Genomic DNA, 26,388 nt, shown 5'->3' with positions numbered 1-26,388 from the left:
ATATTTAATTTAACTGATAATCAAAGTTAAAATGGGACTTTACCTTTAGAAAAAGAACAAGGCAAACCACATCTTTAGAAAGAAGGATTTTAACAAGTCCCTTGCCTTGGGATTTGAATGGCTTAATGTACAAAGATGTGCCTCATATGCCTTAAATTATCTTAACAGGCTGGATATTCCTCTTGAAAGGTGTGGCAACCATCTTGTGTCGGTTTCTTTGGGTGGTAACACACCGTTGATCCCCACTGTACTAAAAGTTTCTATTAAGGCCTTTTTGTTTTTGTAACTATTCATGAAGAAGTAGTGTATACCAGTAAGAAGTGTCATTAATTTATCATATAAATTGTTTGATTCTAGGACATCCCTAAAAGCCAATTCGAGTCTATGGGCAAAGCAATGGGTGTTTATTACCTCACTATTTACATTTTCCCGGATTAGAGCAGCTAACCCAGAACGTATACCAACCATATTAGCAGCTCCATCAGACCCCATTGCTACTAGTTTACCTACAATTATAAATTACAATATTTATCGCAAATCTAATTGATTTATCATTATAATAAACAATAACAACCGTTAATACATGCCATTGTCATATATTGTAAAATGTATTTTATGTATAATTATTCATTGTACAGTATTAATATTATAATAAGAAAGGTACAACATAAGGATGTGTAAAATGATTTATGTTATGTAAAATAAATATGAAATATTTTAAGATCAATTTAACATAGTAGGCTACATAGCCTACATATTATATTAATAACATATTACCTGTATCTATGCCACAGGAAATAAACATTTCTAGAACAAACTCCAATAGATCTTTTGAACAGGTGCTGCTTGGGTTTCCAATTCCCAAAAAATGTTCAGAAACTTTGCCAAGTTTTGAAGATCTAATATAAATAGCTTCCTGCTCATCACCTGATATGTCTGTAGTTCCATCCATCATAAATGCGAAGAATGGTGTGGTTTTGAGAAAAGTTGCAGTTTTGTTTCTGGTAGAAATCGCTATAGCGGGCATAAAGTCTAAGGCAGCCTTTTCATTTAAATATGTTTCCCCAATATTCAATCCCTTGGAAACTTCCAACTGACACAGCCATTTATAATATCTTAAAGGTCGATTATGCTTAATGTATTTTGTACACGGTGAACAGTCCATATGCTGATTACACTATTTTGCCTTATTATACTATTTTGCCTATACCGTTTTTTTAGGACTTCGAATTTTGTCTAATGGTTTGGATTGTTCGTACTTGGTTTTATTTTATTACAGCATGTACATTTTTATACAAAATACCTAACTTCAGACGGTCAGCAATTTGCAAAGATTTTAGAGTTTTGCCAGCGGTAGATGTAATCTTATCCTCAATTTGGTTTCTGTTACCAATGGTAAAATGTTTATTTTGTATTAAATAATGGATATCAGAAGCTCATCTTTTCCTGATAAGATCACCACATCAATGTTGATTTAAACTGAAAAATAATTCGTGTTTTCAATGTCGAAGACTTTGGATGATATTGAGTTAAGAGACTTATAGCTACTTTGAGGAAAGCCAATCTCGGCTCCCAGAGAGAAGTTTACCGTTCGTGTCTATCTGGGGAATCTAGCCGGCCACTCTGAATGTCACGTGATGTATCACTCCACCGGTCTCTTCACAAAGATCCAAGATGGCGGCTCAAACTCGCGTTTCTTCAGAAATGTCGCGTATTGTACGGTCATGATTATCGCCGAATCACTCACATTGCGTACTAAAAATAGTTCCCGGTAAATCATCAAATCGGCTTTTTTCGAATTAAATTTTGATATCAAGATGTGGAAAATGTTCCAAGGTACATTAATATGTAACAGGCATTGCCTGAGTAGAGCGAAGCTAACGTGATTGTTTTTAAATATAAAACCTTCATAATTAAGTTTCTCAAGTGACACAAGTAATGTTAAATAATCTCGTTTTTTCGAATTGAATTTAATTTAGATCTAACTTGTATGATTAATTTAAAAAAAACCCCCCAAAGTGTGAGAATTATTTTCATTGACGTCAGAAATATGTGACGCCATTGATTAAACGCTTCATAAAAATATTTCTGAGTCGCGAGATTTGGTAAGTTGGCATGCGCATTGCCATATTTGCCCAATGTATCCGGTCCCGGTCTGTGTTACCGGAACGAGCTTTGCTCAAGCATCGCACGAAGGCTTCGCTCTATATTATGTAATTCATGCAACGAACCGATGCCTAATTATCGACATATCGGTAACATTTCATTCAAACAAATCCAGCCAATCAGGAGCCACTGGGGGAGAGCTTAGGAACCGAATTCAGACTGATTAATGGCTGACGTGATTCCCCAGAGAGAAACGAACGATAAACCTCACTCTGGGAGCCACGATTGAAGGAAAGCAGAATCTTTATACTATAAATTTCAATTGGTGCATTGCTGGGATTCTACGAGAAATAATTAAACAATACATCATTGGGGTCCCCTTCATTGAATGTTAATCCTGCTCTTTGTGGCCGGTTCTACCTTTTCCTAATTTCTACAACGGACGGAGTAACATCTTACTCAAACAAAAACACATGTATGCGGTTCACCACGAGAATTGTGAGATATACATACAACTTTTAACTGTCCGCCATACATATTAAACGTAAAAACCTCTTAACTTTGTTATCCTTCCGCCTAAAAATCATGAATATTCTCCAAAACCTGGCAAAAAATAAAGGGTACAATCAAACCATTTTCTTCCCTTGTATTCCCAAACGTCATCAAAATCGACATGCACGAGGAAAAGGGTGAAGGGAGATAAATACTATAAATAGAAGACTACAAGGAGGCAGACCACCATTAAATTTCATCATCTCGGTACAAATTGTAGTTCGTCTATTTATAGCAATTCTCTCCCTGTCTCTTTTCAGTCCTTTTGCATGTCAATTTTTGTTGATTTTTTGGTTTAGAATGGACGAAGGGGGTTTGAATTAACATTTTCTGCCAGGTTTTGGTAAATATTCATGATTTTGGGCGGAAGGATAACGGGGTTATCAGGTTGGCTACGGTGATAGGTACGGCAACTAGTCACATGTTTTTAGTATGCTTCTTCAAGTTTGTGTATCTCAATAGTTTGGTGGTCAACCTTATACAAATTTTAGTGCAAAGACATTACCATTTGTTCCTCTGTAGCGAAAAGCATTCAGCCCAACGAAAATTTTGGGAAAAGTTGTAGGTGGGCAAAGAGGCCAGAATTAACATTGAAGTCAATGGGGAAAGTAGTCTGCTTCCACAACCGGACTCCCCTCTCTTCCTGTATTTTTTGGTTGACCTTTTGGTCTAGCATTGGAAAAGAGGGAAATGAAATGGGGTTTAACGTCCTACTGTTTTGATACGAACTGGGCTAATGAAGACGGGCAAACGCCATACAGTGTGCTATGAGGGAAATTTTGCCCGGACAGCGCCACTATGGCCTACTCTTATATCGAATTCCAACTGTCAAGGGATCTTTTACGTGAACAACAATGTGTACACTGGGCATCGGTTCTTCGTCCCTCCGAACGACTAGACAGCTTTCCTTGTCAGCCCCTCCGTCCTGCATCACTGACAAGGGAGAACCACGCCTTTTGGGTAATACTGATGATATTACAGCGGAGGGATAGGGAGTATAAAGTGTCTTTCTGCAGAGCAATCATTGTGTCGGAATTGAGATTTTCATGCATTTTCCCCCTTGGTCATAGAACACTTTTGACGCATAAAGTGTGTCGGTGATAGAACACAAAAAGGTGTTCAACCGTGTGAAACAGATAATGAACACTAAAAGGTGTTCCGTTATCATATTTTGAACATCGTCCGTTCAGAATTTCACAGAATTTCAAGCGTTAAGAGAAGACGTTGAATTTTCTGCATAATAGGGATGGTAGACTACCTAAAAATTTAAAAGTGGCGGTAATCTGTCCTTACGAAAATTAAAACCAATATTCCAAAAGTAGCCATTTTATTCACTTACATTTACAGACATTAAGTTCATTTCAGATTTCAGTTCGTTTTAAAAGAATTTATATCTTTGAGATGTCGCTGAAGTGTACGGATCTTCGTACACGTCTTCGTACACGGCGTGTTGCAGTAGTCCCAGACTCCCAGCAGCATTGAGTATTGACGTGGGGAGTTAGAATCAAAAATATAGTAGGAAGCAATGAGCGTTTTAAGTGCCCCCCCCCCACGACATTCTCAACATTGCAAGAAATAGTACACCCGCCCCTGCACAAACTGATTGACTGAATGTTGTTTTCAATTTCTATTATCTTAATTTTGAGTGTTTCCAGGACGACTGTTTTTAGGAATTTTCTGACTTCCATTTCATCATAATACCCCCCCCCCCCCCCAAAAAAAAATTTTTTTTTTTTTTTAAAATAGACCTAAATAGTCAAAGCTCATGCAAGGTAATGTCCAGTCTGCCGAAATATATTACTCTTGTGATTGGGCACAATTTGAAAATTAAGGACCTGGGTATAATCTCGTGCACTCCAATCGGAATAAGCGTCGAATATGATTTTACCTTCAGAAACTGATCATATTTTGCTTATGGTATACATCCTCAAAATCAAATTCATCACCACGGCAAATTTCACGCAAAGCATTATTAGTCAAAGTTGACCCACAGTGACTGTGTTTACGAAATGTATGAACACGAAATGAAACCCATTTTTTCGTTGTAAATTCACAATCAGAAAAACTGCTTGCAACATGACATTTTGGATCGTTTTTATGACTGCGCACGAAATGATTTTGAAATTCACCCAGAAATTTTGATGTAAAAGAGCACATAGAACAATGATAATTATACATTGCATACCATTTAAACATACATTAGTTAAGAGTTTAGCAAAGAGTTGGCCATTCTTGCTATAATAATTCAAAAAAAGAAAATATTGAAAATTTCATTCAAATTACTTCATTCTCAGCCAAGTTATTGTAGTTTTGACAAGATGTGTGAACAGTGGTAACCAAGTAAACCAAGGCACTGGTATAATCGGGACTTAGCCTCGCTTTCCCATTTTTAAATTAAATTTTTTAAATAGCGAACCGTTTTAATCTAATTAAAATCTCGAGTATCCGATTCCATCGATAGTCGATTATGGTCTTGTTTTGTTAATAAATGTCTAATTAATAGTTTATATAACATTTCATGCCCAAAGAAAGATCTGCAATAGGCAGATTTACCTCTTGCATAATGTATGTTTAAGTAAAGAAAGAACTCATGGTCTATTTTCTTTTGCCTCTCCTATTTTAAATCAATCTTTTTTTTTTTCAAAACCATTTTGTAGTTTTGCCTTGTGTTAAACAAAGAACACTTTGTGTCCAGAAACAGCACACGATATTCAGAAGAGAACACACTTGTGTTCAGGTCTAGGCTCCTGTTATGCAGTTCATGTTTTTAGTACATTATGTTCATTATGCATCAGGGGATCACGTGGCTAAGTGGGTGTTCGATCCCTGCATTGGCCGAGAAAGTTCATCCAGATTTTCCGGCGTGGTTCATTTCAGAAATGAAATGAAATGGGGTTTAACGTCCTACTGTTCTGCTCATATACTGGGCTAATGAAGACAGGCTTACGCCATACAGTGTACTATGGGGGAAATTTTGCCCGGGCAGCGGCACTATCGCCTACTCTTATATCGAATTCCAACTGCCAAGGGATCTTTTACGTGCATTCCAATGTATACACGGGACATCGGTTTTTTGTCTCATCCGAAGGACTAGACAGCTGCCCTTGTCAGGCCCTCCGTCCTGCATCACTGACAAGGGGGAACCACGCCGAAAAATCTGGATGAACTTTCTCGGCCAATGCAGGGATCGAACACCCGACCTCCAGGCTAGCGAGCCAGCGTCTTACCCACTTAGCCACGTGATCCCCGCATTTCATTTCATTATGCATACATATTTGACGTAAAATAACACAATAATTGGTGGTTGACTTGAAAAAGTATTTTTAAAAAAAACATAAAAGTAGGTAAGATACCTAGAAATTACGGATTGAGCCTACTTTGAACAAAATACTATTTTATCATGAAAAACCAACATATTTCTATGTACGGTTTTAAAAAGCCTACCAAAATTGTCTATAGATTGTAGCCTTATAGAAACTTATAGACAAACATAACATAGAAATGTACTTTATAGAGGATTAAACAGGATTTAAAACCGAGAAAGGGATACTTCTTGAGCCTTACCAATGACACCTAAAAGCAGCGTCGTGTCACGTGGTATACAGCGCATGCGCAAAGCGACCTGTTTTTTTTTTTTTAACACATAGGGTTCCTAGTTGAACGCATAGCATTCATATTGGAACGCGTGGTATTCCAAGTAGAAAATGGCCGTGTTCTGATTAGGACGCTCCCTTTGACGTTAAGTGTTCACAACATTCCTCGTGTAAACTGAGTTAATGGGTCTAAAAATGCACCACAAACCGTAAACCCGTGTTTTTGAACTCAGAACGAAGAATATTTACCAACGGTATATGAAAACTTCGTTAATTCCAACATTTTATCTATAGCGATGTGCCTGACAGGCGTATAACATCATTTTAACCATTGTTAGGCGTGTTCAGAGTTTTTAAGTTTCACCACTGAAACAAACCCAAGTGGTTTTGTTTGAACGGTTGTTGCACATTTGGTGTGTTCATCTGAACATATTGTGTTCTATCATTATTTGACGCGTCAGGTGTTCAAAAAGCGAAATAAAGATTTACAATGTGAGAGTTAGATACAGGGCTGACAGTCATCTCTATATAATAGTATAAAAACTAGAAGGAGTATATTGAAAATTTCAGTCAAATTACTTCATTCTAAATGAAGTTATGAATCTTTGAAGAATATCATAGTCACGATTTTCATTGCTACAGTCGTTGCGATAATAAACAAAGTATCGCTAATATTTGGGATCTAGAAATTGACACAAATGGGTCGCAACGCATATAATAATGTAATATGAATATAAATAAACTGTTAATTATTATATGCGTTGCGACCCATTTGTGTCAATTTCTAGATCCCAATATGAATATAAATAAACTGTTGTCTGCGATATCACCTCGGTGGAAGCGGACGTAAAATACAACTAACAAACAACAATAAATAAACTGATATACACTCGATCGTTTTGTTTTTTCCGTTTTTACTCCCATTTCAAATCACGTTATGTTCGGCGAAATACGCCCGAAGTGTCAATCGAATGGCAATCTCTAGCGCCGGTTATTTCAGTCTACTAATAGTATTTATTGCTCATGCTCTCCAGATAAGAATACGAGGTCACCGTTTGACATGACTTATGGAATATGTCTAGCCCCGTTCTTCGATTCCCTTGTTACAAATGGCGCTGAAATGGTTAATGGTACACGATTCGTGTACCAATGGTAAATTGTTTATTTTGTCTTAAATATTGGATATCAGAAGCCTACCCTTTCCCGGCAGGATCACAACCTCAATGTCCTACTGTTCTGCCCCGACTGGGCCAATGAAGACTATCATACGTCATACACTGGGCTATGAGGGAAATTTTACCCGTGCAGCGGCCTACTCTTATATCGAATATTGTTGCATCTCAATCAATATTGATGATATCTTACCGTGAAAATATCCACTGAACACTTTAAAATCAGTACACGACGTCGTGTGCTCAATGGTTTGAGCGCTAGTTTCATCATAATCGAATAAAAATTGTGACCTCTAGAGTGTCTACAAGCCAAAGACATGATTTTTCTTTCCTACTCTCAGGGGCCATAATCCATGAAGTTACGGTCCGATAATGCCAATATCGAACGAAAGGGCGAGGACGACGACAATATACGTCCACGTGAAAATATGAGCGTATAAAAAATATCAAAAAGGGCCGAGTAAAAAAAAAATAATAAAAAAAAACCTCAGTGAAGAATGGACTAATCACCTTTGTCACCGAACATACTTGATTTGTCAGAAATTACAATATTTTTCTAGAAAATATAAATCAGTTGATATACATTCATATTAAATAAAAAAATTCCTTTTAGACCCATTTGCGTCTATTTTGGAGGCAGACCACCATTAAATTTCACTATTTATAACAATTCTCTCTCTCTCTCTGTTGGCCGAGAAAGTTCCTCGGAAATTTCCGGCGTGGTTTCTCGTTCGAATGAGACGAAAAACCGAGATCCCGTGTACACATTGGCGTGCACGTACAAGATCCCTTGGCAGTTGGAATTCGGTATAAGAGTAGGCCATAGCGCCGCTGTCCGGGCAAAGTTCCCTCATGAAACACTGTATGACGTATGCCCGTCTTCATTAGCCCAAACAGGAGCAGACCAGTGGGACGTTAAACCCCATTTCATTTTATTTCACTTCAAGTTAATGCATATCAAAATTTTATTGGTCAACCCTATACAAAATCTGGAGCAAAGACATTGCCATTTGTTGCTCGGTCTGTAGTTAAAGCCTAGCTCATAACCCGCCATATGTTTTGTCACGCATTCGGCGAGGGATTGGTATAGCTCGCAGAATAGCCGCAAGTAACCGGGTGAAATTTTTTATATGTGCAGGACCAAAATTCTCTACAGCTAGCCTGCGATCTTCTACGGTGCCGAACACACGCGAGTGACGCCAAAGTCTCGCGCACGGGTTTACTGAAATTACCCCCGTAGACTGCCCGTATTAACACGTACCACGGGTGGTGAGCTAGGCTTAAAAACACAACTTTTTTCTCAATCCGTGTTTGGGGGTGGGTGGGTGGTGGTGTTGGCTGGCCGAATGGTTAGCGCGTGCGCGCTGTATCATAAGGTCTGTCAATGAGTCAGCTGGCGTGGTTGCGATTCCCCGGTTGTACGTGGCAAGGAGTAGGGTCGCCTGTCCAACCTCGTGGGTTTTCTCCGGGTCCTCCGGTTTCCTCCCACTGCTAAAGACGCCTACGCGCAAGCGAATTATGTAAATAAAATTAAACCATGTGTTAGTCCCGAAATGACCTAGTTTGTGTCGAGTGGACGTTAAACCCCATTTCTCTCTCTCTCTCTCTCTCGTGGGCTTTCACTCCGGGTCCTCCGGTTTCCTCGCTCTGCTAAAGACCCATGTAAGCGAATTATCGAAATAAAAAATTGAACCATATGTTAGTCACGAAATGGCCTAGTTTGTGTCACGTGGACATTAAACTGTAGGACGTTAAACCCCATTTCATTTCATTTCCATCTGTGTTGGAAAGCGCTCAACTCAACAACAATTTCGGGAAAAGTTGGAGTCGGAATAAGAAACCAGACTTAAAATTGAAGTGAATCTTCTATACTAATATTTGTGACTGTCGTTTGTCTGTCTGTCTGTCTGTTCGGGGTTGGCGGCTACACTAGGTCTGCCCCGAGTCTGAAATTTGGGGTATAGGGGTAGCTCGGACCGGGGAGTAACATAGGCCAGGTGGCGTTAGTCTACCACTTCCGGTTTCGGAGTTATGACCCCCGAGCAAAGCCGGGTATCCTGCTAGTGGGGTAATAAATGGTGGTCTGCCTCTTCGATTTGAAGGTTCCAAAGATTAGAGTTATAAAAAACGATATTTTTGACAGATGAAACGAAATAAAGATATATATATATATATATTTAAATTAGCTTAATTTAAAATAAACAATAACAAATTTATGGTTTAGAATAAAATAAACTACGATAAAACATTACTTAAAACAGTCGAGTACCTGGAATGTTACCATAACACCCAACAATACTATAATAACTATTCACCCCTTGAACGTCGTTTTCTTAAACAGTAACGGCCCAACCATTACAGTAGACTGACATAGAACAGTCGAGTACCTGGAATATTACCATGGCACCCAACAATACTATAATAAGTATTCACCCCATTGAATTTCTTTTTCTTAAACAGTAACGGCCCAACCATTACAGCAGACTTAATTATGCTAACGTCGCTACTGGTTCCCCCCCCCCACCCCTTCCTCAACCAAGAATAGTTTCAAAATATGAACTTGATTATGCTGCAGATACGTGGTCCATCACTAATATTATCTACAATTCGATGTTGAGGTATAATAGTATAGATAGTACATGGATTATCAAACGCCATAAATACCGCTTTACCTTACCTGCGCCGAACCTCGTCATTACAGTAGGATTTGCCATTTGCCATAAATCACGGACACAAGATGCTTTTTGTTTACAGTCAAGCAGTTCGGAACGGGCATATTTGGTCTGATGCCTAGGTTTTAAAAGGAAATATCAAAAAAGTTCATAAATTCTAACATGTTCCAAAAACTCCATAACGACATAAACATTATGAGAATGAACATTTTCACTGAAGGGGGAGATAACTCTAAAAGGACTCCTTTATTGTCTAGGGCCCTTATTCACGAAAACTTAAACTAAGATACAATCGAAATTTTAAGAAATACTGCAATTCCATTGGCTGACCAATATGCAAATTGGATATATGCAAATTGATTTTACTGATCAGCCAATCGAATTGCAGTATTTCTTAAAAACCGAGGTCCTGTGTACGTAAAAGAATCAATGGCGGTTAGAATTTACCCCATAGAACACTGTATGGGGTATGTCGGTCTTCATTAGCCCAGTGAATGCAGACAAGTCGGGCGCTAAATCCCATTTCATTTTATGAGCGAAAATGAACATTTATGTAACAAGAAAATAAAACTTTAATAAAATGTCTATGAAATATCACAGCTGTTGGGTTAGATATTCAATATTAAAGTCTCCGTGCGTCATTTGAATGTTTAGGAAAATACTAAATATTTCCACGGCTTAACTAATTATTTAGCACTTAATTTAATTAAGAAAATAAAATCTCCGTCTTCATTAACCATTAAAATCCATTTCATTTCATTCCAGAAAATAAAATCAAAATATATGCTTTGATTCAATCGGATTAAAAGAGGCTCATCAACAGATTTCAGGGAAGATTAGAGTTAGTGGTGCCTTTTGAGCCGTTGGCAAGAGCTTCTTCAAAATCTCAAATGACGTTGAGCGACTTTAATGAATTGGTATATTCTATAAAACTTGAGAATTAATCACATTGTTTGGGGTTTCTTCTTTTTTCTAAGAGTTTATCGAGATAGCAGAAGAACGGTTGATAATCACCGCCACCGTGTACATGATGGTGATAATGTTTACGTGGTCCTCCCATTAGCTGCCAAGGAACAATTTTATCCATCCCCAAAGGTAGATCGTAGCCCATGTGGTTGTCGACAAGCATGAAAATAAACGTAGGAACAAATACCATCCGAGTGAGAGGGTGGCTGTTGAAAATCTTGAGAGAGAAATTAGCCGAGAGAATCAGAATGATCCTTTCGCTCACGGATAGCTGGTTGGTCACGTGTGCATTCATGACCTCGTGATCGTGATGCACGGCGTGCAGATTTTTGTACAGCCAGAAATTTTTATGAATGGCAAGATGAACGCAGAAAAATAGAGCGTCGTACACCACAATGCTTCCAATTAACTGGAAGATTAACTGAAACAAAGATGGCGCTTCTTCCGGTAGAGCTCGTGTTGTTTGTATCCATGACTTCCGCTTCTCATCCCATACTTCCGCTTCTATTCCGACATATTTCTTTACCATGAAGGTATCCATGAGCATGAGCGGCGCTAAATAGACAAATCCTTGAATTATCATACCAATAACAGTTTGATGGACGTAATTCACAGATGGTTCGATTTTGTATTTATCAAATCTTTTAATAAAATGGAACGCAAATGGATAAATGGGTATTATCACCACGTAGCAAAAAGTGGCGAAGAAACTCTCGAAGTACACCGATTGAAACCACCAAGCGGAAGTTAGATATCGCCATGTTAGATCTACTGGTACTTGTAAATAGTTCCTATAATAATATCCTAGTATACTAATTAATATAATACATGTCCGGATTCCATAAATTAAATTAGACGTTTTAACGAATTCGGTATCAGTTGTTGATTTAGGTGCTGCCTTGTCTAAATGTTTGGTCATTCTTGGGGTAGTGGTAGTGGTGGTGGTGGTGGTAGTGACCGACTGTCCAAAGGCTTTTGGTGCCATCTGGAAAGAGAAAATTTTTAATTATATGGTAATTAACATTCTGATCATAATCTAATATGTCTTTACCATATCATATCTTAAAAAAAAAAGGAAACTGATTTAACGTTCTACTGTTCTGCCCCGAATGGGCTAATGAAGACGGGTATACGCCATACAGTGCTATGGGGGAAATTTTGCCCGGGCAGGCACGATGGCCTACTCTTATATCGAATTTCAACTGCCAAGAGATATATTAAGTGCACGCCAATGAATACACGTGACCTCGGTTTTTCGTACCATCAGACATACTAGACAGCTGTCCTTGTCAGGCCATGCTTGCTACGACTGAGCACAATATATGATAAGTCCTGATTATATCACCACGATTACTCCACGATTAAAACCACGATTCAATCGTAGCGTGAATCGTGGTAGTGGGAACCTAATATTAGAAACTTTCCGGAAGAAACAGTCGTTATTGAGAGACTAGTCTATAGATCTACTGTATTTTTAAACGAGTCAGACGGTTAACGCGTGCGCGTTGTATCATAAAGTCTGTTATTGAGTCAAGTGGCGTGGTTTCGATTCCCCGTTTATACGTGGGAAGGAGTAAGATCGCTTTCCTCCCACTGTTATAGACCCCTACGCGCAAGCAAATTATTCAAATAAATTAAACCGAAATGACGGTTAGCATCCTTCTCTACTTCAGCAACCGGAAAAATGAAGACTGTACCAAAATGAATACGGGTTTTAAAATCCGGGATATAAAGTTCACAGGCAAGAAACCCGGTGATAAATTTACCATTTTGTCCGCTTGGCGTTTTGTCTTGATTACCACCAAAATCATATCACAGATTATTTGTGCCTGTAAACACCAGCGTTATGTAAACACCAGAGGGATGGGGTTTAACGTCCACTCACAGTACATAATTTAAGGACCTTATGATAAGTGATCTCACAAAACGCAACGACAGTATAACATTAGGACCACACGATCAGTGATTTCACAAAAATGAACGACAGTATATAATATTAGGACCTCACGACCAGTGACTTCACAAAAATGAACGACAGTATAAAATATTAGGAATTTAAGATCAGTGATTTCACAAAAATGAACGACAGTATATAACATTAGGACCTCACGATCAGTGATTTCACAAAATTGAACAACAGTATATAATATTAGGACCTCACGACCAGTGCACGCAACGAGAGTATTTAATATCAGGACCTCAGAATAAGTGATTTCACAAAAATCAGCGACCATACATAATTTAGTACCTCACGATAAGTGATTTCACAAAACGCAACGACAGCATATAATATTAGGAACTCACGATAAGTGATTTCACAAAACGCAACGACAGTATAATACTAGAACCTCACAATCAGTGTTTTTATAAAAATGAACGACAGTATAACATTAGGACTTCACGATCAGTGATTTCACAAAAATGAACGACAGTATATAATATTAGGAACTCACGATCAGTGATTTCACAAAACCAAACGACAGTATAACATTAGGACTTCACGATCAGTGATTTCACAAAAATGAACGACAGTATATAATATTAGGACCTCACGATCAATGACTTCACAAAAATGAACGACAGTATAATATTAGGACCTCCCGATTAGTGATTCCACAAAACCAAACGACAGTATAACATTAGGACTTCACGATCAGTATTTCACAAAAATCAATGACAGTATATTATAATATTAGGACCTCACCTTCAGAATGTTATAAGTAGTCGTTTAAAGCCCACACCCAATCGCTTACTAGTCAGTACTCCCTAAAGCACGTATAAATATGTCGAATCATGACTATTATTAACACTATGTTATAAGTATAGGAAATAGGTATGAGTATGTAATAAACCACTATATACTATAGAACAAGTCAAGCGGAAATTGACTGAAATGTAGTTCGCCCGGGGTTCAGTGTTCCGTCCATTAGCTTTTCCTATTAAAGATGGATCAAAGTATTTAGTTTAGCTCAATATACGGCAGTGTGTGTGTGTGTGTGTGTGTGTGTGTGTGAGTGAGAGAGAGAGAGAGAGAGAGAGAGAGAGAGAGATGGGGTTTAACGCCCACTCGACATATACTAGGTTACTGCGGGGCTAAAATATGGTTCATATTTATTTCAATAATTCGCTTGCGCGTAGGGGTCTTTAGTAGTGGGAGGACCCGGAGAAAACCCACGAGGTTGGGACAGGCGAACTTACTCTTTGTCACGTACAACTAGGGAATCGAAACCACGCCAGTTGAATCAATGTCAGACCTTATGATACAACGCGCACGCTTTAACCATTCGCCCCGCCCCCACTCGCCTGTCCACCCCTCTTATCTTTTTCAGGTATATTTTTACTTGAAAACGATAATTTTATATTTGCCGAAACGTCGTGCTATAGGTATAAAAACCAGTGATTGTTTTCCATATAAATTGTGTTGTGTTTTTAAATATATAATATATAATATATTTTATACAGTGACTATGTTTTTTTAAAAGCTAGTGTAGGATTTGAAATGAAATGAAATGGGGTTTAACGTCCTACTGTTTTGCTCCGAATTGGGCTAATGAAGACGGGCATACGCCATACAGTGTGCCATGAGGGAAATTTTGCCCGGACAGCGGCACTACGGCCTACTCTTATATCGAATTCCAACTGTCAAGGGATCTTTTACGTGCACTCCAATGTGTACACGGGACCTCGGTTTTTCGTCTCATCCGAATGAGAAAGAGAGAGAGAGAGAGAGAGAGAGAGAGAGAGAGAGAAATGGGGTTTAACGTCCACGCCATACAGTGTGTTATGGGGAAAATTTTGCCAGGGCACCGGCACTATGGTCTACTCTTTCATCAAATTCCACCTGTGCACGCCTATGTATACACGGGACCTCGGTTTTTCGTCCCATCCGTACCACTAGACCACTGTCCTTATCAGGACTTCCGCTCTGCGCCAATGACAAGGGGAAACCACGTGGGAAAATCCGGATGAACTTTCTCGGCCAATGCAGGGATCGAACTCGCGACCCCCAGGCTAGCGAGCCAGTGTCTTACCCTCTTAGCCACGGTGGTTCCCAAAATGATAAATAAAGGGGCAAGCTGTTGGTAAAGGACTTAAGCATCTGCCCACTCCCCCAACAAGGGCAAGCTAATGATAAAGGACTTAAGCATCCGCCCACTCCCCCAACCGGGGCAAGCTGTTAATATAGGGCTTAAGCATCTGCCCACTCCCCCAACAGGGGCAAGCTAATGATAAAGGACTTAAGCATCCGCCCACTCCCGCAACAGGGGCAAGCTGTTGATAGAGGGCTTAAGCATCCGCCCCACCCACCCTCCCCCTACATGGGCAAGATGTTGATAGAGTGCTTAAACATCTCCCCACCCCCTCCCCCAACACCACATACACAATGGTTACTTAAACATAACACCCCAACCCGCCCCGCCCGTCTTTCTTATTCTTTTGTTATGTTTATGCATATTGACAATCGTCGTGTAGAGCGCCTTGATGATCTTTGATCTATCTATTGTAATTGGTTATTGGTTATTATATAGATGTATATCAGTTATTATATGTTATATAATATCTGTGTATTATAATTTGTTATAGTTTATTGTATAGATTTATATTCATGACAGTCACGTAGACTAAATCTATATAACTTATTCCATTTATTAACGTCATTTGTACCTACATATAGACTATGTTATTCAGAGCGAAGATACTTCATTTACCATAAACACGTGATATACATACAAGTCTTTCTCTCACTCTCTCTGATTTATTTGGAAGCCACGGTGGCTAAGTGGTTAAGACGCTGGCTCGCTAGCCTGGGGGTCGGGTGTTCGATCCCTGCATTGTTCGAGAAAGTTCATCAGGATTGTACGACGTGGTTTCCCCTTGTCAGTGGTGCAGAACGGAGGGCCCGACAAGGACAGCTGTCTAGTCCTTCGGATGAAACGAAAAACCGAGGTCCGGTGTATATATTGGAATGCACGTAAAAGATCCCCTGACAGTTGGAATTCAATATAAGAGTAGGCGATAGTGCCGTTGCCCGGGCAAAATTTCCCTCATAGCACACTGTATGGCGTATGCCCGTCTTCATTAACCCAGTATAGGAGCGTTAAACCCCATTTCATTTCTGATTTATTTGATAGTTTGACTAGTTTGACACCGCGTTGGCCGAGAAGGTTGTGCAGGACGGGGGACCTGGCAAGGAAGAGTGTTCAGTCGTTCGGATGAGATCAAAAAAAGATTAGTGTGCATGTAAAAGTTCCCTTGCCACTTGGAATTCCATATAAGAGTAGGCCGTAACAATATTTTATATTTTATTGCCATATTATATATTTTGTTGCCATATTTTACATTTTATTGCCTTATTTTACATTATATTGCAATATTTTAATGCAATCTTTTACATTCGAATGTAATATTCTGAAATTTAATAGTTAATACATTTTTGGTAGTACAAATTTTAATAGGTAACACATAGATAGATAGACACAGTTTGCCAGTTCATATTAAAAAGAATATATCGATTCCGTGTATATCCTTCGGTGCAGACGTTATGCTAAAACAAAAAGACACAAGCTTAGGAGAGAGAGAGAGAGAGAGAGAGAGAGGGGGAGAGATGGGTTTAACGTCCACTCGACACAAACTCGGCCATTTCGGGACTAACATATGGTTCTATTTTATTTCAATAATATGCCTGCGCGTAGGGGTCTGCAGAAGTGGGAGGAAACCGGAGGACCCGGAGAAATACCACAAGGTTGCAGAGCAGGCGTTCATACTCCGTGTCACGTAAAACTACGCCCCTACTGTTACATCATGATCATATACTGACGCTGGGCAAGAAGGTTTAAATGAGTTGATCAAGATTATCTTACATCAATAATATTTTATATCCTGTATAAACAGACATCCGTGAAACCAACACTTTATAGCTGGATTCATTCTTCAAATTTAACATGATGCACAATACTTTGAGTTGAAGTCACTTAGATATTTATCAAATGTACAAGCACATGTACGTCATTTCGGGGCTAACATATGGCTCAATTTTATTTCAATAATTCACTTGCGCGTAGGAGGCTTTAGCAGTGAGAGGAAACCGGAGGAACCGAAGAAAACCCACGAGATTGGAGACCATATCTAGAATACGTTCATAGAATACTAATCCTTCCCAAAACATTGTATTTCAAGGAATCCAGTATTTTTCTAATAAGATTGGGTTCTCAAGTTTCCATATAAACCAAAGTTGCCATATTTGGATTGGAAATAACCACGTGCACGCGATAAATTCTTTTGTGGGAAAGATTTTTTAAAGATTGTATTTTAGAAGTATAACGCTGCCAAAAATCTAAAAATACATTTTTCGAAATACTAATGCCATGTTGTAAAATGAAAGTACACTTTCACATTCTAAAATTCATGCATACATTCTGATGAATGAAATCTTTGAATTAGCAACGTTACACTATGCATTATGAACTTTTCATTGTCGTCCTACGTATCTGACAATTTGCAAAGCAGAACAAATAAAATACCTTAAATGGAACTGTCTTGTGATCATTGCAAGAGAAGGATAGAGAAAAAGCTAAAAACAAAAAGCGATTTTTCGTACAATCAAGGGCCATTATACAGGAAGTTACGATCCGATATGCGCGAATATTGACAGGAACCAAGATCGTTGGGTTATAAAGATATATTTTAAGTGTCATCAAAAACGGATCAAAATTATGCCCTCTAGAGGGTCCACAACCTTGATATATCATATTTTTACATTATTTGTGTACAAGGGCGGCCATTTTGTCTGGCAGTTTTGGTTCGATTTTCACGGACGTATAAATGTGGGCGTATAAAAATAGCGGGAACGTTACAAGTCCATACTGTGCTACACTGAATATTACATTGACTAAACTGTCTCATAATATATCAGACGCCGTATTTTGGGATCCCAACTCCGTATTAAGACCACACCACTATTAGGACCAATCTATATCAATCCCACCCCTGGTCTTAATAACGGGGTTTCACTGTAAATGTAATATCGTATATTATGAAATCAACACTTCACGCATATCTTAATCATCTCGTCAAACATAACACACACACAGTAAAGCAAAGTGGTTGATATCCAGTAACAATTCTCGTTCGCAGATTTCCTGCCAGAGAATTTTATGCACGTGTTTAAGTTGGGTTGTCTTTTTTTCCGGGATGGGGTGGGGGGGGTGCGTTAAAGAAGAACCCTATTGAAAGGAGGAAACCACAGCTACCCAGAAAAACCCTACGACACCATGCCATCTAATTAAAATTCAGATATGGTACACTAAAACAGGGTTATTTCTAAATGATAAGGCCAGCTCAATTTTTTCGTCATAGGTCACGAGATGTAAATAGGGCTAGCGCTAATCCCAACCCTTAGAATAACCCTGGCCCTAGCCCCAACGATTACCCTAACTCTAACCTACAATCTCGCCAAACAATCACGTGTCCTAACCTTATTTACATCTCAGCGACCTTCACAAAAATCAAGCTGGCCTTAACAAAAAGATTTAGCCCTAAAATAGCTCAATGTTTTTACAGTGTACACCAGTCATCGTGTTACTAGGATGGTATATGTCATGTCGATTTATATACCCGGATGTTACAAACGTTATTAATATACACGCGTGATTGTATAGTTATACTGTTTGCATATAAACACTCATATTTCATTCATTTTCCATAACAAATTCATTAATTTCAAGAGCAACACGGTGGTTTCCCGCCATGATCCGATTAATCCGGCTTTGAGCGACTGCTCCCGGTCAGAAACAAGCTGTCCACAAGAAGAAGGGAAAAGAGAAAACCTCTGTAGCACCAGAGAAGAGAGAGAGAGAGAGAGAGAGAGAGAGAGAGAGAAAGAGAGAAAGAGAGAGAGGGAGGGTAACGCCCATGTGACACAAACTAGGTCAGTTTAGAACTAACATATGGTCAATTCGATTTCAACAATTCGCTTGCGCTAGGGCTAGGGTGGGGTGGGGGAGCTATTGGAGGAAACCGGAGGACTCACGAGGCTGGACAGGAAACCCTACTCCTTGTCATACGTAGAATCGGGGAATCAAAACCACCCCATCTGACTCAATGACAGACCTTGTGATACAACCGGCAAGCGTTAAACCACCCAACCTCACACTAGAGTATGTGACGAGAAATGACATGAAATGAACATCAACCGAGCTAATGAAGACGAGCATACGCCATGCAGTAGGCCTATATGTCTATACTATGCCTGGACAGCAATTGTCCCATCTCAAGGAATAGACCAGGGGATGCCGCACCGAAAAATCCAAAGAAATTTTTTGGGATCGAATCTGCGTAATAGTACTGCGTAATAGTACTGAATGCGGGAGATTTAGTTACACCTCTCGGTCACTACGCCCTCCATAAGCTTAAATTAATGCAAAAAAAAAAATAACGCTTAGTCATGATTACGCTATTAATCGATTATCATCTAATCGATTGATCATGAACACAAATTACAATAGTAGGCACTGTTGTTCTAATTGCTTCGTGTTGCCATGATCACCAGTCAGTGGTGCCATGTTGGTAGTTTCGTATATTGTTAATCAATAAAGATAATTAATAGAATGTTAATATCCAAGGGAGGATAAATCTTATCAATCAGGCTCAAAATGCAATCAGAGAGAGAGAGAGAGAGAGAGGGGGGGTTAACGTCCACTCGACACAAACTAGGTCATTTCGGGACTAACATATGGTTTTAATTTTATTTCAATAATTCACTTGCGCGTAGGGGTCTTTAGCAGTGGGAGGAAACCGGAGGACCAGGAGAAAACCCACGCGGTTGGACAGGCGACCCTATTCCCTGTCACGTACAATCGGGGATCCACACAGTTAAAAATAGAATTCTGAGGATTGAAAGTGAAATCGTTGTTTTTTTCCTTTAATTTGAATGCATAAAGTTATGGATTTCCACCACGAAAATATCACTTTTAGATAAGAATTTCAATTTGGACAGGCAACCCTACTCGCGGGGAATCGAACCATGCCACTTGACTCAGTGACAGACCTTGTTATCTAAAGCGAAGCGTTACCTCCCCTACCTTTAATATGAAGGTATTTGTACTCAACATCAGAATACTCTGTCTAGCGTTTGGTACCTTTAATGTTATATTATGTCAAGGATCAATTAACACCCGGTATTTAATCAATGTCATAATATTTACCTACCAATGTCGATAAACATGTTTCTTAATTAGGAATCACAATTAAATACAATCAGCATTCCCTCGGTTTCATTCATAAAAAATTGACATTATGGGTTGGGGGGCGGGGCACAATTACATCCAAATAGCAGCCAAGCCAAGAGGTCCAGATTTCTGTAAGCCCAGTTGCTTGCCGGGTTGCTATATGTGTACTCACTCAATCGTAACCTCTATGCTTGCTTAGTTGCTAATTTTAGGTTCCCACTATCACGAGTCGTGCTGTGATTGCAATCGTGGAGTAATCGTGGTGATCCTATCAGGTCTTTTCATATACGGACACTTGACATGCTTTGAGAGTATGTTCACAAATGAAGAACTTATCGCACCAACAGAACCACTGAGCTGCACGTGGAACACGCAATAGCGCCATACACGTGGGAGGGGTTCATTGTCAAATTTGACACTTCAAGGAAGGGTTGACGAAAACTGCCGTTTTCTGGTTTATCCTATCCATGTTTGCTTTCCTATCGGTTCTTGCATAAGATTTACCGTTTAGCGTATCTTTGCTTTAGTGTGTTACGTTTAATTTGATCGGGAGACGTGTTCGTCGACGTCAACGTCAACCGACAACACTGCAAGACTTGGCCGTGGCACTGCAAGAAGAGTGGGTCAGATTGCCCCAAATCGTGATTGGACGGTTGATGAGGAGCCTGCCACGACGAATTACTGAATGTCTGAGGATTGGTGGAGCAATTACTCATTATTAAGACAAAAATCAAAAACGTCCATTTCCACTTTTGACAGTGTATCTCTGGGAGTGAAATGGGGCCGTCAGATAAGCCGCCCATATAAACTGTTTATGTTCATGTGTAGGCAATTGGCCTGTTATTAACATACACTGGTTACCTCTAATAAAAACAGCAGTGCATTTCCGTAGTTTTGTATTGTTTCTGAATATCCCCTACTTTTTTGAAGAGTATATTTTTAGGTCAGTATAATCGTTTTGATCGTATCGAAACGTATCCGAACGTAACTCCACGTACCAGATCGTGGATTCAATAGGGACAGTCCTACCGTAACGCATCGTACGACAGTGGGAACCCAGCATTAGGTTGCACGCACTCGATTAGGTTGTTTTATCTTATTGATCTGTTGAAGATTTTTGTGACATGAATTTGAAATGTCACGGCATTTCCACATACTGTACGTACATGGATGGTTGTATTTGATGAGGGAATCTGATAACTAAAGATACATTATGTAATATTTATACAGAGCTGCTCGTTCTTGCTATAATAGTTCAATTAACAACCGATACCAAGTGTCGTTTATCTATTTTAACGTTAAACTCCTAAACGGCCGATGGCCCAGAGAGTTAATTATGGGCGTGTCACGTTAATAAATGTTTAAGTTTAATTAATAGCTTAGATAACATTTGAATCCTGAAAAGACTCCGGCAATATGGCGATTTAGCCCTTATGTATCTTGAAGGTGCATTGTTTTGCAAAGCCATGATGTTATTAACCGCTTAACAGATCGACCTTGATTAAATGTCAAGTGTTAAATCTCCCCTTGTTACAAATACTTGATAATCTGTATATAAACATTATTAGATATTCGCGTCAAATAAATGTCACTGAGTCATCCCCGTTAATTACATTATCAGCTTGTATTTCTACATCATTACAAAATTCATTGCTAAAAGCGAGAGAGAGAGAGAGAGAGAGAGAGAGAGAGATTAACGTCCACTCGACACAAACTAGGTCATTTCGGAACCCGGAAAAACCCACGAGGCTGGACAGACGACCCTACTCCTTGCCACGTACAACCGGGAAATCGAAACCACGCCAGTTGACTTAATGACAGACCTTATGATACAACGCGCACGCGCTTACCCCCCCCCCCCCCCCGGCCAAGTTGCTAATAGCAAATATTTTCATTTTCTGGTGAATATTTAATACAACTTTAGATCTCGTAATATTTGATATAATTTTAGATCGAGTGAATATTTTATAGAACGTTAGATCGAATCAATATTTCAATATTTTATAGAACGTTAGATCGGGTAAATATTTTATAGAACGTTTGATCGAGTGAATATTTTATAGAACGCTAGATCCAGTGAATATTTATAGAACTTTAGATCGAGTGAAGATTTTATAGAACTTTAGATAGAGTGAATATTTGAAATAACTTTAGATCGAGTGAATATTTTATAGAACTTTATATTGAGTGAATATTTATATAACTTTAGATCGAGTGTATATTTGAAATAACTTTAGATCTAGATCGAGTGAATATTTTATAGAACTTTAAATCGAGTGAATATTTATAGAACTTGAGATCGAGTGAATATTTATAGAACTTGCGATCGAGTGGATATTTTTTAGAACGTTAGATCGATTTAGATCGAGTGATTATTTATAGAACGTTAGACCGAGTGAATATTTTATAGAACTTTAGATCGAGTGAATATTTTATAGAACTTTAGATCGAATGAATATTTTATAGAACTTAAGATCGAGTGAATATTTATAGAACTTTAGATCGAGTGAATATTTTATAGAACTTTAGATTGGGTGAATATTTATAGAACTTTAGATCGAGTGAATATTTTATAGAACTTTAGATCGAGTGAATATTTTAAAGAACGTTAGATCGAGTGAATATTTTAAAGAACGTTAGATCGAGTGAATATTTTATAGAACGTTAGATCGAGTGAATATTTTATAGAACTTTAGATTTAGTGAATATCTTATAGAACGTTAGATCGAGTGAATATTTTATAGAACGTTAGATCGAGTGAATATTTTATAGTACGTTAGATCGAGTGAATATTTATAGAACTTTAGATCGAGTGAATATTTTATAGAACTTTAGATCGAGTGAATATTTATAGAACTTTAGATCGAGTGAATATTTATAGAACGTTAGATCGAGTGGATATTTTTTAGAACGTTAGATCGAGTCAATATTTCAATATTTTATAGAACGTTAGATCGAGTCATTATTTTATAGAACGTTAGATCGACTGAATATTTATAGAACTTTAGATCGAGTGATTATTTATAGAACGTTAGACCGAGTGAATATTTTATAGAACTTTAGATCGAGTGAATATTTTATAGAACTTTAGATCGAATGAATATTTTATAGAACTTAAGATCGAGTGAATATTTATAGAACTTTAGATCGAGTGAATATTTTATAGAATTTCAGTGAATAATTTATAGAATTTTAGATTTAGTAATATCAATATGTGAAACAAAGAGAAAACAAAAGAATGACATTAATTTTCTTGTCATCTAAATAATTCAGTCATATGGCTATCTCTTTATTGTCTATTTTTCGTGAAAGTAAGGCAGATTGTTATCTTACAAAACGATAAAATAAAATATTTTAATTTTAACCCTGATATTGTAACTGATGACTTTTAGTATATATCTACACGATATTTGATTTCAACCCGTTACATGTTTGATACTGACATATTACTTCCTCTTTGGAGTCTAGCTACTTATAGTCTACAATAGTCAAACTGTACATTCAGGAAGAATATTAATCTGGATCAAGACGATAAAGATAGAGGAATATTACAAGTATATAATTGTTCAAGGTTTCCTGGTTAGAGAGAGAGAGAGAGAGAGAGAGAGAGGGGGGTTTAACGCCCACTCGACACACACTAGGTCATTTCGGGACTAACATATGGTTTAATCGTATATCAATAATTCGCTTGCGCGTAGGGGTCTTAAGCTGTGGGAGGAAACCGGAGGACCCATGAGGTTGGACAAACGACCCTACTCCATGTCACGTACAACCGGGGAATCGAAACCACGCCAGTTGACTCAATGACAGACCTTATGATACAACGCTGAACGCGCACGCGCTAACCATTCGGCCATCCACCAGACCACCCCCACCCCAATCCGTCGGGGCCTTCAAGTGGTACAACTGATTTCAAGAATTCGCTATGACGAGCAAGGGCCTTTAAGGGGTTGGAGTGAACCAAAAGGAAGTCCCGTACATCTAGGACATATACGGGTTCCATGCGAACATCTAGGGTACTCAAGGGTCCCGCGCATGTAGGGCGGTGGTTCCCAACCTTTTCTGGTTGCGACCAGGGCCGTAACTAGCTCAGAGCAACGAAGGGGGCGGGAAGTGCCCTCAGGGGCGCTATAAAATTGGCGGACAATGTATATCTATTTTTTTTATGGTTGAAAATGTTTTCACACGGGAAGCGAAACGTTTTGCAGGGCGGCAAGCAACCCCATTCCAAAAACCATCATCTGATCACGCCCCCTCGAAGAACAAATTCACCTTTAATTATAAAACATCATCCATATTTACAGATCAAAAATATTGTCATGATAGACTGGGGAAACAAATTGTGATGAAAGCCAATTGACAATGTGACATAAGGTGCATAGATCAGTGATTTTATATGCTCTCCATGAAAACATAGCAATTGTTCAAACGTTTCAGAGTAGCCCGCCACACCCCTACGAACAGTGCTTCGCGACCCCGGGATCTAGGGCATCTAAGAGAACATCTTCGTAGAATACAAATATATACGGAGTTTTTATTTCTATTACAAACGTTGTGTTCTATATTCATTTTGTTAAAGGTTTATGGTCGAATGATTTTATCGGTTAGTTGAAAATTTGCCGTCACTAATTTAAGTTGTGCTTAGTCATAATTATACGTAAAATATCAAATGAAACGGGTACACGGGATCTCAATTTTTTTATATCATCCGATTGACTAGGTCCCCCCGTGCTATACAACTGTCGTGGGTACACTACGCCAACAGATCCTGGGAAACAGGGATTTTCTTATTAGTGATCCCGTGTCGTCTCCATCATATTAAAGATGGTAACTTAAAGTTGTAGTCATTTTCAAAGAGTGGTTAATGTGGATGCCCCCCCCCCCCCCACACACACACACCCCACATCCCCATCCCGCGAGGCCAGTTGGGCTACATATATCTAACTGTCAGTGTTCGACACCAATTGTAAGAAACCAAATAACATCGAGAGATCTCGAGTCACGTAACGTAGATGGACTATGTGGGATTGTGCCCACCTTGCATAGATGATAGTTATATAATCGACTGATCGAGTTATGTTTTAACCCCACCTTGCATAGATGACAGTATGGTCGATTGCGAAATTCTTTAGACTATGAGAAACACGATGTAACAAGCGATACCTTACAGTAGTAGTACTGACATTCATTCAGTAAGCAGTGAAGAAAAGCAGGACGTCAACCCCCAATTAATTTTGTTTCAATACGCTCGCACGACGCAAAGCTAAAACCCCCTTGACTTACCGTCATGTCTATGTGAAATATTTGCGTAATGAATAAACAATTTAGATACATTCATACCTTTATAAATCTGCTTGACTCGACTCACAACATGTGCCCGAACCTGGCTTTCACCTGTCGTTCTACTACAGGTTATATTAGATCCTCACAGGCCCGCCCTTTCAACTTAAACACGTTCTATATCAAGTTGTTCACTCCTCTGTCAACCGGCTTGTCATGCCTCAATGATCACACCATATGTTTGCTATGGTTTCTATCGAGCTTATCAAACGGATCCGCCTGACTATCTCTCTCTTTGTCGTTGTAATTTCCTAGTCAATACATTATCAATAAATACAGGTTGATCGCCCTAAAGATAGTACGTAGTTCAACAGTTGACGGGTTTTATCGATCGGACATCCAGACGTTTCATTTCACGTAACAACACAGAATAAACACAAACGACTCAACAAACAAGACGTTAATCCCTGTCGAATTTAATATCAGGTTATCCAGACATGCAGGCGATCTTCTTCCTCTATTAATAATGTTTAACGCCGGCTTCCACCGAGGGTGATATCGCAGACAAGTTGTCTTATGCGAGACTCTGAATGTAGAGCAACAGTGTCCAACGCACGCAGCATAGCTAATTAATCAGAGACAAGTCAGTTACACGCCTTGGTTTTAAACGATTGGACATATAAAGGGAAATAATACCGTTATACAGACAGGATACAGACCACTGACTCCGATTGACGTCGATGTTAATTCCTGTCACTTAGCTTGACTCTAAAATTCTTTTGGGCCGAAGGTGTTTTAGTCCAGACGAAATACCGCCTGG

General features: G+C 38.8%; 1 protein-coding gene across 2 annotated transcripts; it reads right to left on the bottom strand.

Annotated features, from left to right (window-relative positions):
• Positions 1 to 9,612: 9,612 nt before the first annotated feature.
• On the bottom strand, positions 9,613 to 26,144 carry LOC126819114 (cholesterol 25-hydroxylase). 2 transcript variants are annotated; one of them, XM_050546988.2, is made up of 2 exons: positions 13,766 to 13,855; positions 9,613 to 12,046 (listed from the first exon to the last, which is right to left on the bottom strand). In XM_050546988.2, exon 2 carries the CDS (start codon positions 12,044 to 12,046, stop codon positions 11,036 to 11,038), a length of 1,011 nt encoding a protein of 336 aa, XP_050402945.1. In that variant the 5' UTR covers positions 13,766 to 13,855; the 3' UTR covers positions 9,613 to 11,035. The 2 variants fall into 2 exon arrangements, with proteins under 2 accessions (XP_050402945.1, XP_050402944.1); XM_050546987.2 differs by lacking the exon at positions 13,766 to 13,855 and adding an exon at positions 25,629 to 26,144 and having other exon boundaries at positions 9,614 to 12,046.
• Between the last annotated feature and the right edge of the window lie 244 nt (positions 26,145 to 26,388).

The sequence above is a fragment of the Patella vulgata genome, chromosome 4, assembly GCF_932274485.2.
Source record: "Patella vulgata chromosome 4, xgPatVulg1.2, whole genome shotgun sequence".
Taxonomy (NCBI): domain Eukaryota; kingdom Metazoa; phylum Mollusca; class Gastropoda; family Patellidae; genus Patella; species Patella vulgata.
This window is presented reverse-complemented; position numbering and strand designations above follow the sequence as displayed.

Coding starts and splice junctions, on each gene's coding strand:
- LOC126819114 (XM_050546987.2), bottom strand. CDS start 12,046: ATGGCACCAAAAGCCTTTGGACAGTCGGTCACTACCACCACCACCACC.